This window comes from Mus musculus, chromosome 9 (assembly GCF_000001635.26).
Source record: "Mus musculus strain C57BL/6J chromosome 9, GRCm38.p6 C57BL/6J".
Taxonomy (NCBI): Eukaryota; Metazoa; Chordata; class Mammalia; order Rodentia; family Muridae; genus Mus; species Mus musculus.
The window spans coordinates 107,295,648-107,314,777 of NC_000075.6; the positions used below are offsets into that span (position 1 = coordinate 107,295,648).

The window sequence follows — 19,130 nt, forward strand, 5'->3', positions numbered from 1 at the left end:
TCCTTCCTTTTCACAGGGTTTTATCTTTAGCTCTCTATCTTGGGTGGGGCACCCAGAGCCTAGCCTGGGCTGGGGAAAGCCCAGTCACTATACTCAGATTCTAGACACTGCCAGAAGCCTGTCATCGCTGCCAAGAATCTTATAGCTACCCTTTCTGAGGAACGTGGGTGGTGTGACGTGTGTGGAAGGAGTGGGTGTACTGGTTCTCCAGATCTTATCTCCCCATATCCTGAACCGTGGATGTGGAGGGAGATCACATAGACCCTACAGCTCCTTGGTAAACCAGATATGGTGACTTAGCCTATAAGTTCACATTGTAAACCTGTACTCAGAAGTTTGGGGCCAGCCTGGTCTACAAACTGAGCTCCAAGGTAGTCTGAATTCAATTTTAAAACAAAAACAAACAAGCCATCGACAGGGCTGTCTGGGAGCTGACTATCTCTGTTTACTGACTCAAGAGGGTAATTTCCCCAACTGTCGGTCCACTCAGAGATTAGGCAAAGAAGGGATGAGATCATTTGATTACAAAAGATTAGATGTAACCTGAACTCTTTTAGCTGTAGTGGCCACAGTGGACCTCCTTAGTTCTTCCGTCCTCTTCAGGGCTCCAGGCCTCTCCCTAAGTCTTTCTCCAGATCTCACAGCACACCACCCACCTTCTCACACAGTGTCCTGCAATAAGCGAGACCACGGCCGCCAGAGACAACGTCCGATAAACTAGAAGCGGCTGGCTAAGAGGACCGGCCCGACCCTGCCCCCGCGCTGTAGTTCTAGGGGGGGGGGGATAAGCGCACCCATCCCCAAAGAAGTAGAGGGAAGACAATCTGGTCTCCAGTTGCATCCACATTCCTTCTTAACTTGTCCCCAACCCAGTCTTTTGCCTACTAGTCTCTAGGTCCCGCCCCACTCGGGCACGTCAGTTCAGGGTCCCTGCACTTCAATAGGTCGGTCTAGATGCTCGTCTCACGTCCAGCGATACGATTGGTCAACTCTAGGAGCTCCCGCCCAGTTTTCCTGGAAAGTTCTTGGAAATCTGTCAAAGGTGTTTCCTTTCTCGGTCCAAAGCACTAGACGCCTGCACCCCCGTTCCCCTCCGGGCCGCCGCAAAGCCCGCGGTTCTAGGAAGATGAGGCTTCCGGGAAGGGCTGGGACGCAGCGGACAAAAGATTAGGAGGCGCCTGGCCCCGCCCCACCGGCCCAGCCCGTCCCCCCTCGTCCTTCCAAGCTGTTCGCACCACAGCCTTTCAGTCCCTGCTCGCCGCCCGTGTGCCCCGGGACCCTGACCTTCGCACCCCTGGCACCCATTGGCTCCTTTCTCCTTCCATCCCGCCGAACTCCGACTCTCGAGCCGCCGTTGTCTCTGGGACATGGTCCTTTGCGTACAGGGGTAAGCTCAGTTTTTTTCCCTACCTAGGCTCCATGCGGGAGATATGGAAGATCACAGGCCTCGAGTTAGCTGCGGGATTTGGGAGGGCTTGACCGACTGGAGGTGATGGAGGGCTAAAGGACTTCGAGTGGTGTGCCTAGGATACCCACACACACTTCGTATGGATAGGGAAACGGAGCCCGCGAACGGTGGGAGGAGCCCCCATTCCTGAGATTTCACTAGCGCCAACTGTAAGAGGTTCTCCAGGACGGGGCTCACAAGTCTAGACTCAATTTGAGCTCATAGTTTACCTAGCCTTCTGGCTCCGTACCTGTCGGTGACCTTGAGCCAGCCCTTAGATCCCTCTGTGTTCAGAAGTTCATTCCTCCGTCCCAGGTCAGCGATTAGGTTCTTAGGAAGCCAGCCTGAGGTCTTTGACTCTTCCCAGGCCGGCGCCTAATAAACAACACCCCTTAGGAGCACCCCACTCCGTCTCTTAGCTCAGATTGATGTCTCAGTGTGATAAAGACTTCAGCCTGCCTTCTCCAAGGTTTCCCGTTGACATGGAATATGGGACCATGGTGAAAGTGGGGCTTTAATAAAACAAAGTCTTGGCTTCGGTAGAGTGTACTCGGAACACCTGTTTACCCTAGCTTTCAGCGTCCCCTTCAAACACTGATCGGTCAGGAATTCAGGAAAACCCAAGAAGAGAGGTGTGTGTGTGTGTGTGTGTGTGTGTGTGTGTGTGTGTGTGTGTGTGTGTGACAAATCCAGGGAGATCTGTGATCCAGTAGTAATTGTTATAACTGACATGGGAATGGTACCAAGTGAGGAAGGGTGGAAGGTGGGGCCAGGCTGAAATGCCCTTGCTCTAAGCAGCTCTGAGTCCCAGGAAGAGGACATTCATGGAGCTGTTGAGAAGACTGTATTCCCTAGTAGTTCCTACCATGTTCTTTTATTCTCTGAATTTTCGGACTCTTCGGCAGTTCCCTGCACCCTGCCTTCCTTTCTTGGGTGCCCCCACTTCTCCATTCTGGGTCCCCAGAGCCTCTTTGACTTTGCCTTAATTGAAGGCCCATGGGAACCTCAGGAGCAGTGTTGGGGTATTGGGGAAACAAGTTGTTTAACAAGCCCATGTATCCCAGCCTCCCTTGGCTCGGCTCATCTTATTGGCATGTGTTCTCAGGTGGAACTTCATGGCTAGACTCCAAGACATGCACACACAGGTTCTTGGAACACACCAGTCCTCACCCCCACCGTGATGACACAGTGGCAGACACACCCCTCCCTAGATATTTAGTCCCTCCCAGCAACATTTGGGGATTAGCATCGTCATTCTATACCTAGATACCATACTAGCCCCAGAGGTGCCTACTATATACACATGTGGGACCTATGGAAGGGATCCAACTAAGCTGTCTGGTTGTACCTGCCACAGAGGCCATGAAATGACTCCCTAACCTGGATCAAGCTATGGGCCCCAACAAGCCAGTCGCCTCAGAATTCTGCCTGTAACTCACTAAGTGGGATTCCAGGGCTCTCATAGCTGGGTCAAGAGCGGGTGTGGGAAAAACCCTTGGCAGGCTATAGGTGCCAGAGCCTGTCACCCCTCTCCTGAGTGGTCACAGGACTATGACCTTCTAAACACTACTTCCACTGTTAGGTCTGGCGTCTGTCCTTGCCGACTGCTAGCAGCTCCTAACCACCCCTTGTTTACCGGCAATACCTGATACAGTGTTGCCTTTCCCAGCCAGTGTGGGCTGAACCTAGGGTTTCATTATTTGGAGGTCTTTGACTAGACACAAAACTGAGGCCTGGGGACATATTTTATTAGAAATTAGAGAGAGCCAACTATTTTTTCCCACCAGATGCAGGGACCCTGGGTCACCACCTGGGTGGGCTTCTGCTAGGAAGATTTACCCTAACCCCAGCCCAAACCCCTCAGGGCAAGTAGGCCATCATCTGGAAGGCGGAGAAACTGCAACCCAGAGAGGAGCAGATTTTACATAAAAATCCTACAACAGCAGGGCCGAGGCACTCATAGGGTGCCTCCATAGGGTGGAGTCTGGAATGTGGGCTGAGTAACCTGCCCTTTGGTAGGAGCTCCTATTTATGAGAGATAAAATTCATCAATGCCTTTAGAGGACACTGCCTTCCCTCAGCCGGGAGGAGCAGAGCCCAGGATGTGAATCTGGCCGGAGTGGGTAGAAGCTTGTTTTACGTCTTAGCCAGTGCGGCACTGTGGTCCCCCACCCCCAACAGATATTCCTATTGACCAGGAGCTACTATGTAACCTTAGGCTTTCTACGCTAATCTTGAGGTCTCCCTGAGAACCCCACCCTAGTTCATTCTGTGACTCTACCAGGTAGAGTGGCATTTAACAGGCTACCTCAGCTGGGAGGGACACAACTGTGAGACAGTTTTTGGATTGACAGGTTCCCCATTCTTGTGGTAGGAATGTTGAAAGGGCTTGTGGGGAATGGTCAGTGATTTGGGCAATACAGGTTGCAGGTTAATTTGTATATAGGTGTATAGAGAGTAGTATATAAGGGTAGGAGAATAGAAAAGAATATTTTAGAATAGGTTCTGTGAAGTGAGGGTATATGTGGCTCAGTGGCGGAACTCTTACTTAGCATGTACGAGCCTCAGTTCAATTCCCAGCACTACAAAAGCATAAGAAAGATTTATATCTAGGAGCTAGGTGTGGGTGGCATTTGGGAGACGGAGGCAGGTGGATCTCTGTGACTGTGAGACCAGCCTGGTCTGTATAACAAGTTCCAGGTCAGCCAAGGCTACATTGTGAGACCTTGCTTTAAAAAAAAAAATCTGTATATTTGGAGAAAGCAGTCACAGGACTTTTCTAAAAGTGGAGAACATGTGAGACCTCTGTTGCCTATCTGCCCACTCTAGATCTTGTCCTTTGCTGGCTGTGGAGCAAATTGGGCGGCGGCCTCTGTGGGCCCAGTCCCTGGAGCTGCCCGGGCCAGCCATGCAGCCCTTACCCACTGGGGCATTCCCAGAGGAAGTGACAGAGGAGACCCCTGTCCAGGCAGAGAATGAACCGAAGGTGCTAGACCCTGAGGGGGATCTGCTGTGCATAGCCAAGACGTTCTCCTACCTTCGGGAATCTGGTGAGTCTCGGGGGAGACACAGACCTTGTCCTGGGAAGTCTGTGGCAGAGCTTAGCGCTTTGGATTTGGAATCTGATTTGGGAAGCGTGGTCTTGCCCCTAAGACTGATGGTATAGATACACATCTCCAGAGAAATGTAAAAGGACACTTCATTCTGACCCACCTCGGGTTGGTGCCCTTAGGTAACTTCCACTCTGACTAGTTCTCTTTTCTACTTGCCTAGGGTGGTACTGGGGTTCTATTACAGCCAGCGAGGCCCGGCAGCACCTACAGAAGATGCCGGAGGGTACATTCCTAGTTCGAGACAGCACCCACCCCAGCTACCTGTTCACACTGTCAGTCAAAACCACCCGTGGCCCCACCAACGTGCGGATCGAGTACGCCGATTCTAGCTTCCGGCTGGACTCTAACTGCTTGTCAAGACCTCGAATCCTGGCCTTCCCAGATGTGGTCAGCCTTGTGCAGCACTATGTGGCCTCCTGTGCAGCTGACACCCGGAGCGACAGCCCGGATCCTGCTCCCACCCCAGCCCTGCCTATGTCTAAGCAAGATGCACCTAGTGACTCGGTGCTGCCTATCCCCGTGGCTACTGCAGTGCACCTGAAACTGGTGCAGCCCTTTGTGCGCAGGAGCAGCGCCCGCAGCTTACAACATCTGTGTCGGCTAGTCATCAACCGTCTGGTGGCCGACGTGGACTGCCTACCCCTGCCCCGGCGTATGGCCGACTACCTCCGACAGTACCCCTTCCAACTCTGACTGAGCCAGGCACCCTGCTCTGCCTCACACAGTCACATCCTGGAGGGAACACAGTCCCCAGCTGGACTTGGGGTTCTGCTGTCCTTTCTTCAGTCATCCTGGTGCCTGCATGCATGTGACAGCTGGACCAGAGAATGCCAGCAAGAACAAGGCAGGTGGAGGAGGGATTGTCACACAACTCTGAGGTCAACGCCTCTAGGTACAATATGGCTCTTTGTGGTGAGCCATGTATCAGAGCGAGACAGGCAGGACCTCGTCTCTCCACAGAGGCTGGACCTAGGTCTCCACTCACTTGCCTGCCCTTGCCACCTGAACTGTGTCTATTCTCCCAGCCCTGGTTTCTCAGTCTGCTGAGTAGGGCAGGCCCCCTACCCATGTATAGAATAGCGAGCCTGTTTCTGGGAGAATATCAGCCAGAGGTTGATCATGCCAAGGCCCCTTACGGGGACGCAGACTGGGCTAGGGGACTACACAGTTATACAGTATTTATTTATTTATTCTCCTTGCAGGGGTTGGGGGTGGAATGATGGCGTGAGCCATCCCACTTCTCTGCCCTGTGCTCTGGGTGGTCCAGAGACCCCCAGGTCTGGTTCTTCCCTGTGGAGACCCCCATCCCAAAACATTGTTGGGCCCAAAGTAGTCCTGAATGTCCTGGGCCCATCCACCTGTGTATGGATGTGCCCACTTTTTTCTCCCAAGCCTCTTTTGGGAGGCTGGGTGGCCAGACAGACAGGAGCCAGAAACACAAGGGCTCCCACTCTTCTCCTCACAGGGCAGCACCATGGCTTCATAGAGCTGGCTTCTCTATGTTGTGCCCCACCTCACCCCCCTGCCGAGGGGCGTGTGCTGGGTCGGGAAGTGGATGCTTATCCAAGGGCCGCAGATGTAGCTCCCTTGTGTCCGTTTCCTGCCTAGGAAGTTGCCTGCACGTGAGAGAGGGAGAAATACATACACACCTAACAAGACTTTAGAAAACAAGTGTTAGAACACAAGAACCAGTTTGGGAGTTTTTCTTCCACTGATTTTTTTCTGTAATGATAATAAAAGTATGCCTTCCACTTATGAAGCCTTCAGTGGGGTGTCTGGAGTTTCGCGTGGTTTGACCTCTTTGATTCTCGTGTCTCGATCCACGTCACATCTGGAAAAGCCAAAACTTCAATGACTCCATAGGCTTTGCCAGAGGGCTGCGGGGCGGGGGAGGGGCCTTCGTCCTGTTCCCCTTGGGAGATGAGAGACAAGGGGTGAACGCCCATTGGCATGCCTTCTGGGGTGCTATCCATTGTGCTGTGGATATGTGAGAAGCAGGCAGCAGAGGATCTACAAGCCCAAAAGGAAGGGTCCATTCAAAGTACAAGTGGGCACGGAGGGCAGTAACTTGCCAAGAGGAGCCACAGAACTCAGGCCGGCCTTGCAAGGAGAAAGTACAGTGGATAAAAGTGTACTGAAGTGCCATGAGGATCCCGGACATGGACCTGACAGGCCTCTTCCTGGGCAGTGGGTAGATCAGTTGAGTCAGGGATAGTGACCAATGAGCTGGTAGGGTCAGGTCTGGTAGTGTCAAAATTCTGGCTCAGGCCGTTTGGAGTCAAGAGGACTCTTCTCTTAGTCGAGATCTTGAACATCAGAAATACAAGGAAAATGAAAACCTTGTCCAGGGTTGAAGGTCTGACTCGGGAATATGTAGGCTGCTGGGATCCTGCTGAAGTATGAGGGTGTCACAGCAAAGTTCCTCCAAACTGTGCTCCTAGCCTTTTACATCGTGTTTTAGAGACAATTCAGAATGGGTTCCTAGTCCTCAGACCAAGTCGAAAGTTAAAAGAGGCCAATAATAGTGGCCTGAGAGACGGAAGCTGTAAGGAATGGCATCTTGATAAGGAAGAGACTAAAAAAATAAATAAACAACCAGAGTCAGGAAGGGCCTGGACTGGGGACAAGGACAGTGGTGACAAAGACTAGGAATTACATTGTAGGGGCTAGAAAGACGGCTCAGTTAAGAGCGCTTGCTATTCTTTCAGAGAATCGGTGTTCCCAGCTCCAGAGGAACAAGTGGGTCTTCCAGGTCTCTGTGCACCTACATGCACACAAACGTATGCACGAAAAGTAATTCTACTTTTTTTTTGTAAGGAATGGCATTGGGTTAGAGTAAGGAGGTAGATGAAGGAAGGATGGTATTTTTAGAAGCTGTGAGGAGTGTTCAAGCCTATCTCCTCAGCCTGACACTGTCCCCACTGCTGGTGGCAGCTGGTAAAACCTTTGCTGCCTGTGGGGCCCACTAGTGTACCTTGTCCAAGTGTCACCATGGCCTTGGTGGGGCCTTTCTTCAGCTTTGATCTCAGCCTTTGTGTGGTTCCTAAAAGGTGTGAGGTAATCCCTACTGTTTCCCCACACATACCCAACCCCCCAGCTCTTGAGTCATTTAGTAGGAAAGTCGTGGGCACGTAGGGGGCAGAGACTGGCTCTCTGCATCTGCTGCCACGACTCAGCTACTGAAACTAAAGAAAGTACAGAAAACCCCACTCTTCACACAAGGCACTCAGTGAAGACTCTACTCCCTGCGGTTGGGGTCCAGATACTACCCTATGTTCAAATACCAGGAGCAGGGGCTAGCTCAGGGAGTTCAGAGAGTGGAGCACAGAGCAGCACTCACCCTAACTGACCCTCTGTCCCGGGCTGACCCATGAGATGGGGATAGGCAACTGGGTGGCTGCTTGGACAATTTTTGTATCCACCGCATCTCTGATCACTGAAAGCTCTGGAGCCGCAGGCCTGGCCATGGGCCATCCCTGACTCGTCTCAAACCAGAGTCTAGCGCTTTTCTGAGAAAGGGCTGCCAGACACTGACATCTCAGTCTTTATAGGAGAGGAATCAAAATGCCTGCCTGGGGTAGGGAGACCAGAAAACATGTCCATTGGACCCCAGACTCAAGCCTAACGGTAGAAGAGAAGCCAGCTGCCAGGTGTAACCACCCCTGGATGGTCCTGGGCTACTAAAAAGGACAACCATGTGCTGTCACTAGCTAGGGAGGGAGGGTGAGCCATTGAGTGGGCATACTGGACCCCCACACAAAATCCAAACAGTAATTAATCATAACCCTTTGCCAACTGAGTCCCTTCACACGTGTGCTCTTTGGCTACTAACTGAGCCAGATTCCCATCAAGGCCCTGGGGACACAGGAGAGAACAAGATAAATATGGCCCTATTCTCCTGGGGCTTGTGGCTACTGCAGGAAAGATGGTGAACAAGTTAACCGATAGGCACGTCTTGAGTAGGTAAAGAAAGCAAAGGCAGGGAGAGTGGGTTTAGGTGTGGGGTTACCCTGCAGCAAAGGGTCCGGGAAGGTGTTGAGTGGGGTGGTGGTGAACCTGGCATTCAGAACAGAGAGCAGGGGTTGGTCGTATAGAGGCCGTGGGGAAGTGCTGTCCCAAACACAGGGACCACCGGGACAATGACTTTAAGGCAGAGACAGCCCTGGATTCCAGGATGGAGTGGGGAGGGCAAAGGGGGCCATGGCTGATTTTTGTTCTGACTGGTGGAGCATCACAGACTCTAGTGGGGCTGTGCTGAGTTCTGATGCTCCCATTTCTAAAGGATTCTTCATCGATGGCTCCATGAGGGCTTCAAAGCCTGTGGCCCAGTGAGAAGGTTCGAAGGTGTGGAACTGAGTGGGGTGGGGTGCCATAGGAAACTGGAGGCAAGGGTGATAACTTTGGGTGTGGTTCACTCCCAATAATTCTCACTTCAGCCCTGCACACTAATAGAGGTTGTCCCTGTTTTCAGCTGGTTAGGGCTTAGAACAAGTGGTTCTCAACCTGTGGGTCGTGACCCCCTTCAGGAGTTGAACAACCCTTTCACAAAGGTCACCTAAAACCATCAGAAAACACAGATATTTACATTACAACTCAAAACTAGCAAAATTACAGCTATGAAACAACCAAAGTCATTTTATGCCAGGCATGGTAGTGCATGCCTTTAATCCCAGCACTCGGGAGGCAGAGGCAGGCGGATTTCTGAGTTCGAGGCCAGCCTGGTCTACAAAGTGAGTTCCAGGACAGCCAGCGCTATACAGAGAAACCCTGTCTCGAAAAACCAAAAAAAAACAAAAAAACAAAAAAAAAAAAAACAGTCATTTTATGGTTGAGGGGGTCACCATAACATGAGGAACTGTATTAAAGGGTCACCGCTTTAAGGAAATTGAGAACCACTGGCTTAGTGAGAGGCAAAGACTAGCTGGGGTCATTAGCCTTGTCTCTAGACTTTATTCGAGTAACCACTGCTCTACCCTGTCTCTGAAGACTCACCTGCCAAAGCCTTAGTCTGCCAAGAGTCAGAGGCCAGAGGATAGAGGTGTTCAGTAGGGCTCTCTAAAGGTCATGCTGGCCCTGGATGATTCTGCCCAGCCACAGGAAGGTAGATTTGAAGCGTGGCCCTACATGGTGCCCCTCTCTGGACTCACAAGGGCCCCTGGAATGGTTTGGGGACAGATGCCACTAAGCCGTCTCTTGTCAGCAGGTCGAACTGGCCAGAGTCTTGCTAGGATGTGTCATTTAAGATCGCTGAGTTAAAATAACATCCCCTTGGTCCCAAGGGCCTCAGAACCTAAGTCCAGCATTTAACTTGCTGTCTGAGCAGATCCTGCTAGACCAAGGCATCCGAATGAAGCTAAAGCCATGACTTGCTGTCTTCCCTGTCAGAAGGAAACCTCCTATCCTGTGTCTGGGGTGGAGCGAAGGGCCAGGGGTCTGGCTCCTGAGAGCAAGCCCAGCAGGCAGGAAGATCTGGGGTGCATAGGGCACTGACCCCCATCCCCCACCTCACTGAGGCTGTCTGCATTTAGAAAGGAAAGCCTGGGCAGGCCAGAGCAACCTTTTCACACCGACCTGTTAGACCAGTTTTAATCGAAAGCAGACTCATACTTGACTTCCCCACCCCTCTTTGGCTTAGTGGGGCAGCACAGTCAGCCAACTGGGGGCACCCCAGTGGTCACTGTAGGGCAGCAGGATAGGGATCCATGTCTGGGACACGAGCTAGAGGTGGTCCCTGGAGGGTTCATTCTGGCCAGACTGCAGACCAGAGGGTGAGTGGAGATTGCCCGGGCCTGGCTCTGGGGGAGAGCCAAGTACTCGGAAGCCGATACTCATCTAGCAGCGAGAGATGCAGCAGGCTGAGGGCAGAAGGAAGCCAAGGCTGTCTGCTCAGTGGAAAGGCAGTGGTCTCCAAACCCAAGACTAGCTGAAGCAAGCAGAGCCCGGGGTGCAGCGGATAGGCTCTGACGGCTGGGGAAATGTGGGCCTACTACAGCTCCTCCAGGCAGCCCTCCAGGACTGCTCCACCCACATAGGAATTTACTGTCCTCAAAGATATTCCGACGGTGTGGTTGAAGGGGGCATGACATCTAGCAAATGTTTTCCAAGGGCAGAACCCTGCTCTGGGGATTTCCCCAGCCCTGACACCAACAAACTAGACCAGACTTTTCCTGTCACCAGACATGGGCTCCCTTTCCACCAGAGATACAGATTTTGGTTCCTGTGTTAGGCAAGGCTATGTTCTAAGTGCCCCACAGCTCTCAGCCTCTTTCTGAGAAGCATTGAACTCTCCCCATTGAGCACATCAGAGTGCATGTGTGTGTGTGTATGTGAGTGCATGTGTGTGTGTCAGTATATGTGTGTGCGTGTGCGTATGTCAGTGCATGTGTGTGTGTGTGTATCAGTGCATGTGTGTGTGTCTGTCAGTGCATGTGTGCGTGTCAGTACATGTGTGTGTGTGTGTATCAGTGCATGTGTGTGTGTCAGTGCATGTGTGTGTGTGTCAGTGCATGTGTGTGTGTGTGTATCAGTGCATGTGTGTGTGTGTCAGTGCATGTGTGTGTGTGTCAGTGCATGTGTATGTGTGTCAGTGCATGTGTGTGTGTGTATCAGTGCATGTGTGTCAGTGCATGTGTGTGTGTGTGTGTCAGTGCATGTGTGTGTGTCAGTGCATGTGTATGTGTGTCAGTGCATGTGTGTGTGTGCGTGTCAGTGCATGTGTGTGTGTCAGTGCATGTGTGTGTGTGTCAGTGCATGTGTGTGTGTGTCAGTGCATGTGTGTGTGTGTATCAGTGCATGTTTGTGTGTCAGTGCATGTGTGTGTGTGTCAGTGCATGTGTGTGTGTCAGTGCATGTGTGTGTGTGCCAGTGCATGTGTGTGTGTCAGTGCATGTGTGTCAGTGCATGTGTGTGTGTCAGTGCATGTGTGTGTGTCAGTGCATGTGTGTGTGTGTGTGTCAGTGCATGTGTGTGTGTGTGTGTGTCAGTGCATGTGTGTGTGTGTGTGTGTGTGTCAGTGCATGTGTGTGTGCGTGTGCGCACATGCTTGAGTGCCCGCAGTGCTGACCTTTCCCCTTGGCCAACATTCTTTTGCTTTCTTCAGCTCCTTCCAAGGAACAGTTTGGGAGGAGGAGCCATAGAGGAGACAGGTCCTCAGGAAACTTTTCCTCAAAGCTCAGAGACAGGAAGGCCTATTCAGATGAAGATGGTCCCCTAGGTTGTCTGAGATGGTGGAGGGGCCATAGGGTGAGACCTCCTGGAAGGGTGTACTGTTAACCCTGGCACTTGGGTGCTTGTGCCCCTGGGATCCTGCCATCATCAGCCTGGCATGGACTGGGTAGGCTCAGCTTTGACAGACATAGCCGGGTGACTCTGAGCTGGCCGTTCTTATCTTCTGGAGACACACATTCTCGATGACGTTCTCTGAGTTCACTGTCTGTGGGATCCATTTGCCGGGGGTGGGATCTTACCCGAGAGGTGCCCAGGCTAGGTCTGCGAGCCCTGTACCTTTTCACTTGGAGACAGCCAGTCAGTTAGTCAGTCTCAGGATTGGGAGGTGTGGGCTTTGGAGACAACAGCGCCCCCCATCCAACAACTTGACCATCCCTAGTCTCTCTCCTGGGTACCAGCAGGTTACCTGTGGGTGCTCATGGAGGGCAGAGAAGGCCTGGTGTGGGCAGCTCTGCCCCCACCCTGGGTGAGGTGTTTTTGCCAGATTCATAGCAGCTGTGGCTAGAGACCTCTTCCCAGGAAGAGCAGAGCGCCTCTTCCAAGAACTCTGAGGAGGGCGGGTGGGAGGGTGCGCGGGGGAGTTAATTTTAAACCAAATAGCTTTCCATGCTTCTGAGGAACTGCTTGCTCAATGTGCTCGCTCGGGCAGGTCCCAGGCGAGCAGGCAGGCTCGGTGCCAGATCAGAGGTGGAGTGGGTAGGAGACACCCAGAGGAGAGGCCCAGCTGACCTTGAGAGCATATGCACTCGTTCTCTGCTCACGCATCGAGGCCTGTCACCCCCCACCCCCACTCCCAGCTCCATCACCCACCCGGCATGCTGGGGACCTCAGGGGATCTCAGAGGGATGATTTGTTCGGGTCTAGGCAAGCCAAGTGACATCACCGCAGAATTCATAGTGTGGGTGTCACATTCTCTCAAGGCCCCAGAATGTGGGCTCTCATCCCCTTCACCACTGAAAACCAGCCTTACTGTCCCCTGGCCTGTGCCTCTGGATATATTCTGATGAAGGCCTCATCCGGTTCTCTGTGGGAAGGAGCTCTAGGTACCGGGCTAGCAGAATGAGGAGTGGAAGCGACAGGCCCAGGGAATCCTTTTTCTCTATGTGTTGGAAGAACTCACTGGACTGTCCACATGGCTGACCCGGAGATAGGCTGACCGGTCATGGCTGACCGGGAGGTAGGGCATTTGTGTCATTGATCCCTGTGCCCAGCGTCAGTGTGTTTGCCCTTCTTGCCTGGCTATCTGGGACCACCTCCTAATGTCCCATTCATGAAGGGTCTTCTCTGCAGGGGACGTATCCCTGTCCATCCTCCACCTCCAGCTCTTCCTGGCCTGAGACTCTGGAAACCTAAGTGAGTTAGTTCTAAGAAAGAGTGCCAGGCAAGCTCTGCCAGGAGCTGCTGTTCTTGGAACCAGCAATGCAGAGACAGGGGACACTTCTTGGAACCTGATGGCCATTCAAGGGAGAGGCTCAGAGGACATCCAGAGACCCAAGGAAGAGATAGAATATAAAAGGTTCAGCTTAGGCCCCCGCCTCCAGGAAGCCCTCCTTGACTGAAGATGTTACCTTCAACTCCATCATCACACTAAGGCCTCTCCTAGAGGAGACCCGGGTCTGGTGTGACTTCTAGGGTATCTAGTGTCCAGCCTGGGGCAGAGGGAATAACTAGAAATGGGGTGTGGACAGCAAAAAAGGGGTCCACGTGCACAGGTGAAGGAAGTGTGTGTATATAATATGAGCACACTTCCAGCTCAGAGGGAAGAGGGGTGTAAGAGAGTAGGGGTGTGAGGTGAGGTGAGCCATGCCAGCCTTGATGAGGGGACTTCCTGTTGAGCAGGCAGCCTCCGCAGTAGTGTTGTCCCTGGCTTCGGATCCCCGCACCCTAGCGTAGCCCCAGCTTCAGTGTAGTGTCGTCTGTAGCTGACCTAGCAGCGTCTGTCACTCAGCCGTGCAGCCTTGAGTTCACACCTGCCTACTGGTGTCTCGGTTTTCAGTTGTGAGCAGAGACTTGCCTCTCCACTCACTTCTGCGGGTCACCACTTGGCCCTCTCTGAGCACTGTTCACAGCTTGTCACCTACCCACTCACATGTGTCAGAGAAAATCACTGCCCCCTCCCAAGGCCAGTTCTGGGATCGAAGGTCAGGGCAGTGTCTGGGGACTGCTATGAGGTGGTCTATGAGAAGGGAAGGAGATCCATCCTTAAAGCCTTGTGGAATAGCAGTTCAGGTGGCCCAGGACGGTCCCTCACTGTGTGCTCACCTTGGAGAGGCCAGTCATCCATCAGGGGATCCGAGTGCAACTGACAATAAGCAGGAGTGTTACATTTCTCTGTCACTTGGAACCTCGGTTCCTGTCCTTGTAGGGTAGGCTGGCCTTGGCCAGAAAGAGCCTGCTGCTGTGGAGAATCTGTGACCCACTCAATTCGGGTGGCAGAGCAGATGGCCTTGCTAGGTTTGTGGGGAATGCTCATGCCCAGCTGACGTAGTTCCAGAGCCCTGTCACCAGTGTTGTGGTCTCAGTAAGCCATGGGCATCCTTGAGACTCAGTTCCCCCTCTGTAAAGTGAAGTCAGGGCATCATCACTCAGCGATGGACCACAGAGGTGAGTGCTGAATACACTGTACATCTGATCACTTCGTTTTCCTTTGACGTCTTCTCTCTGGGCCCCATCCCACCTCTCCAGCTTCCCCTCCATCAGAGGCCCATGCAGACATGGCTCCAGGGGCTCCTTCCCCCTGGAGCACGGGCCCTGATGGGAACATCGCTCTGGGCAAAAGGGACAAGAGAGGTCCTGATATACAAATCTAAACATTGAAAACCCATAAACTGCACACTGCTAGTAAAATATGTGTTAGCCTCCTAACAAACATACTTCCATAGCAATTAAAGTATCTGCCGGCAGATGGGTAGATTTGTAATTTATAATTCAGACATTCAGTCTGAAAGTCGGGAGACAAAGCTTATGATAATTATTTGTGACTAGGTGTTCTCTGATGATTAAGTAAGAAAACAGAGATAACCTTAACTCCTAAGGCATTCTCTGTAATAGCCCTGGCTGTCCTGGTACTCACTCTGTAGACCAGGCTGGCCTCGAACTCAGAAATCCACCTGCCTCTGCCTCTCAAGTGCTGGGATTAAAGGCATGCGCCACCACTGCCCGGCTTCTTGTATTTCTTATAGAAAAGATGATCATGTTATTATAGTCATTTACAAGGTCACTTATTACAACATTTGCATGTAATTATTATTTTGGCAGTATGGTCCCCAAGGTTAAAATAGCGCAGTATACCAAAGACTATATTAAAAAAAAAAGTTAGGTTAAGTGAAAAATACCAAAAATTAAATATCGTAAACATAGGATCAATATTTATTTATTTATTTTTGAGACAGGGCCTTAAACTTCTGATTCTCCTGACCCTGCCTCCCTGGCATTGGGATTATAGGCATATGTCACCATGCGTGGTTTTATACTGTGCTGGGAATCGAACAGACATACTTGGCAAACATTAGCCTTTAGGGGACTGAGGCTCAGTTGCCTGCATCCCCCAAGAAATGCATACACGCCACAAGGACCCTAATGCAAGTAGCTTTTTTGGAAGTGATGCTGAGGAGCCCCAGCTGGATATGGGAAGACTACATGCCACACACGGTTCCTTTCTTCCTAGTTCTGTGCCTTTGCCAGCTCAGCTGAGGCACTGACAGCCCTTGTTCCCAGTAAAGTAGAGGTGATCTGGGCTTTGTTTCTAAGCCAGGAGTTTTGTGTGTTCTGCCAGAATCTTTGAGAACATGGTAAGCTAACTCATTTGCTTACAAGGTGGATACAAACTCAGCTTTCACAGTGCATGTATGTGTGTATGTGAGTGTGTGTGTGTATGTGAGTGTGTGCACATGTGAACAAGCGTGTGTGAGTATGTGTGTGTGTGAGTGTATATATGTGTGTGTACATGTGCGTGTATGTGTGTGTACATGCATGTAGAATGCATGCAGAAGTCAACGTTGGAAGTTGTTTCTTAGACACTCTTCTCTTTTGAAACCATTGTCTTTCACTGGCCTGGAACCCCTGATATAGGCTAGAGTGGCAGACCAGTGAGTCCCAGGGCTCCTCCTGTCTCTACCCCAACAGCCACTGGGATGATAAGAGGACACAGGCAAGCTTGGCTTTTATGTGGGTCTAGTCCTCATTCTTGCACGGCAAGCATTTCACTCACTGAGATATCTAACCCAGGCCAACACAACTCTTATTATAAAGGATGGGAAATTTTACAGGAGCCAGTTTTAGCCTTAGTTGGTGGACATGAAGGGGACAAAAACTGGAAGGAAGAAGGCTAGAGTCATGGGAAAGTTCCATGAGGGAAGGTGGGGACCATTTCAGCAGAAGTGGGAGGCTGGTTCATTCAGAATAAAGAATATGGAGGCCGACAGGCCAGGCCAGTCTTAGTAAAGATATGGTGTCAGGGTCCAACTACCAGGCCAAAAGTTCAGTAATCCCCTTCCCAGATCTATTCCCCAAACACTGGGTGACAGTAAGCAAGTCAAGTCAGGGAGACCCTCAGAGTTTCAGCCTTTTTTCCTATGAAATGGGGGTGATATGCTGGAGTTTCCACAGGCGGCCATGACTCAGAAGTAGTGGTTGGGCTTCTGAGACAGGATAATAATGCGCACACACACACACACACACACACACACACACACACACACACACACACTCATGCTCACACACACATGCACATATACTCACACACACACACACACACATACAATACACACATACTCTCACATGCATATACACACATGCACATGTACTCACACAGTACACATACTCATACACATGTACACACATACAATACACACACACACACACACTCATACAGAGAGATCTGACCCAGTTTCCAGAGCTTAGTGCTCCTCCACCCAAGGGAGGGTGTGTATAGATACCTATGATCATAAATACCAGCCAGTGTTCAAGTCCCACACCCATGCATATGCATGTACATGTGCATTCCTGTAAAGAGGCATGCATATAGCTCTCTGTACAGGCATGTATAATATGGCCGGCTCTCTCTGGAGGACAAAACCTGTGTGGATCTCCATTGCTGACAAAAAGCCTAAAAACCAAGAGTTCCTCACTGGGGGCCAATTAGGATAAGTTCTTGTCTATCTACTGCATCCATGAGCTCCCTAAAGACATGGAACCCAAGGACCACTGAACCATCCCACCTTCCTAGCTCCAGCATGCAGTTGGCACTTAATAAAAGCTCGTGGGGTGAACAAAGCCAGGAGGAAATAGGAGGGGCAGGACATAAAGCCTCACCTAAGCTTAGGGAGGTGGTCTCAGACCTTAACTGCCCCAGAGGGTAGCTGCCCTCTACCACTCGCCGAGGATGCTGGCAAGGAGAGCTTGTCTCAGATGCTGTGTCCTCACCTAACCCTGAGTCCTGCCCCACCCGGGTGGCTAGGAAGGCTGAGGTGCCTGGCTCTTAACTGTGACTCAGCGGAAGAAGACAAGGGAGGGGGGAGGGTTAATGCTGGGGCCCAAAAGGGTTTTGCTTCTCATTTCTCTCTTTCCAAAGCACAGTCAGTTCCCAGAAATGAAGGTACCCAGAACCAGAGAGACTTGAGGCTTTGTGGGGCCCTGGGTTCCCCAGCCTGCCCACCTTAAAGGCACCATAAAGCCTGGGGAAACCCCTTGGCCACGCCTACTGCTTGACTCTTCTTTTTCCTGCCTCAAACCAGAGATTATGCACCTGGCACATGCATTGTGCAGCCAGGTCTTGGATGAGGACACCAAGGACCTTTCAGAAGTAGGTGGCCCAGATTCAGTGGCTGTGACAGAAGCTGGGTGGAGGTGACCCCAGGACAGGACAGTTGAGGGGGCTAGAAGCTTCAGGAACAGAACAGCCAATATAGAAAATGCCCTCATGCCCTGCCCACAAGTTCCTTCCTCCTCCCTCTCGCCTTCCTTTCTTAAGTAAAATTAACATTTACGTGTGTGTGTGTGTGTGTGTGCGTGTGTGTGCGTGTGTGTGCGTGTGTGTGAATGCCATAGTTTGCTTGTAAAGGTCATAAGACAATTTGCATTTTCCTCCTTCCCCAGTAACCCTGATCAGCCGGCTTGGCAGTGAGCACTTTTACCCTCATCTTGCTGTCTCTTCTTTTTTTTCCTTTCTCTTCTTTCTCTCTTCTCCCTTCTCTTTTTTTCCCCCTCTCACCTCTCCTTTTCTTTTTTCATAATTAAAAATAAACATTGTAGGGGCTGGAGAGATGGCTCAGTGATTCAGAGCCCTGGCTGCTGTACCTGAGTTCAATTCCCAGCACCCACATGGTAATTCCCAAGTGTCTGTAACTCCAGTTCCTGGGGATCTAACACCCTCACACAGACAGACATGCAGGCAAAACACCAATTCACATAAAAATAGCAAAAATGAATCATTTTGAAAAATAAACATCATAGGGAAATGGACAGGATGGGGGGGGGCATATCATCACACTAAGTGACATAAGCCAGGCTCAGAAAGACAACTATCCTGTGTTTCTTCTCATAAGCAGAATACATGTACAGACATGCATAGGGCACAGAAGTAAATGGAAGAGGGACTATGTGAGGGGAGGAATGGGTAGTGAGGGGCAAGAAAAAATATCAAGTGTTTCCTCTCATGTGCAGTGTCGGTGTCCACATACTTATCTGGATATGACAGGAAAGCAGAAGGGGCCCATTTGGGAGGAAGAACAAACAAGGAGGGGAGTGGGAGAGCAGTGGGGAGTGGATACAAACAAGAAACAAAGTATCCAGGTGTGCGACCCACGGCTTTCATCCCAGCCCTTAGGGGACAGAAGCAGGCAGATCTGAGTCCCAGCTACAGAGTGAGTTCCAGAATAGCCAAGGCTGCACAGAAAAACCCTGTCCCAGAAAAAGATTATTTATATATATATACATACACATATACATGCATATATGAAAATCTAACAATGAAAACTCATTACTTTTTATGCTAACTAAAAGAATCAACAAAATAAATGTATGATTTTAAGACCAGTGATATGGCTCAGTGCATAAGGCACTTGTGCAAGCCTCCAATGACCTGGGTTTAACCCCTGGAACTCATGTATATGTGGAAGGAGAGAATGTGCTCCACAAAACTGTATTCTACCGTAGCACGTAGACCCCCCCCCCACCCCCATAAATAACCAATAATAATGATGTCTAAACACCACAGACTCAAACAAGTGTAACCCGCCATTATAACACATCAGAGTCCTCCCCATGACCTGGGCTTGAAGTGAGTCTCCTCCTCCTGTCCCTACAGCCTGTCAGGTGGGCTACAGAGGCATTGCCACTGCTCA

At 51.1% G+C, this 19,130-nt stretch overlaps 1 protein-coding gene across 3 annotated transcripts; it reads left to right on the forward strand.

Moving 5' to 3' along the window:
• The first annotated feature begins 1,011 nt into the window (after positions 1 to 1,011).
• Cish (cytokine inducible SH2-containing protein) lies at positions 1,012 to 7,137 on the forward strand. 3 transcript variants are annotated; one of them, NM_009895.4, is made up of 3 exons: positions 1,012 to 1,387; positions 4,277 to 4,497; positions 4,721 to 7,137. In NM_009895.4, exons 1-3 carry the CDS (start codon positions 1,368 to 1,370, stop codon positions 5,251 to 5,253), a joined length of 774 nt encoding a protein of 257 aa, NP_034025.1. In that variant the 5' UTR covers positions 1,012 to 1,367; the 3' UTR covers positions 5,254 to 7,137. The 3 variants fall into 3 exon arrangements, with proteins under 3 accessions (NP_034025.1, NP_001304283.1, XP_006511698.1); XM_006511635.2 differs by lacking the exon at positions 1,012 to 1,387 and adding an exon at positions 1,394 to 2,672 and having other exon boundaries at positions 4,282 to 4,497; positions 4,721 to 6,319; NM_001317354.1 differs by lacking the exon at positions 4,277 to 4,497.
• The last annotated feature ends 11,993 nt before the right edge of the window (positions 7,138 to 19,130 follow it).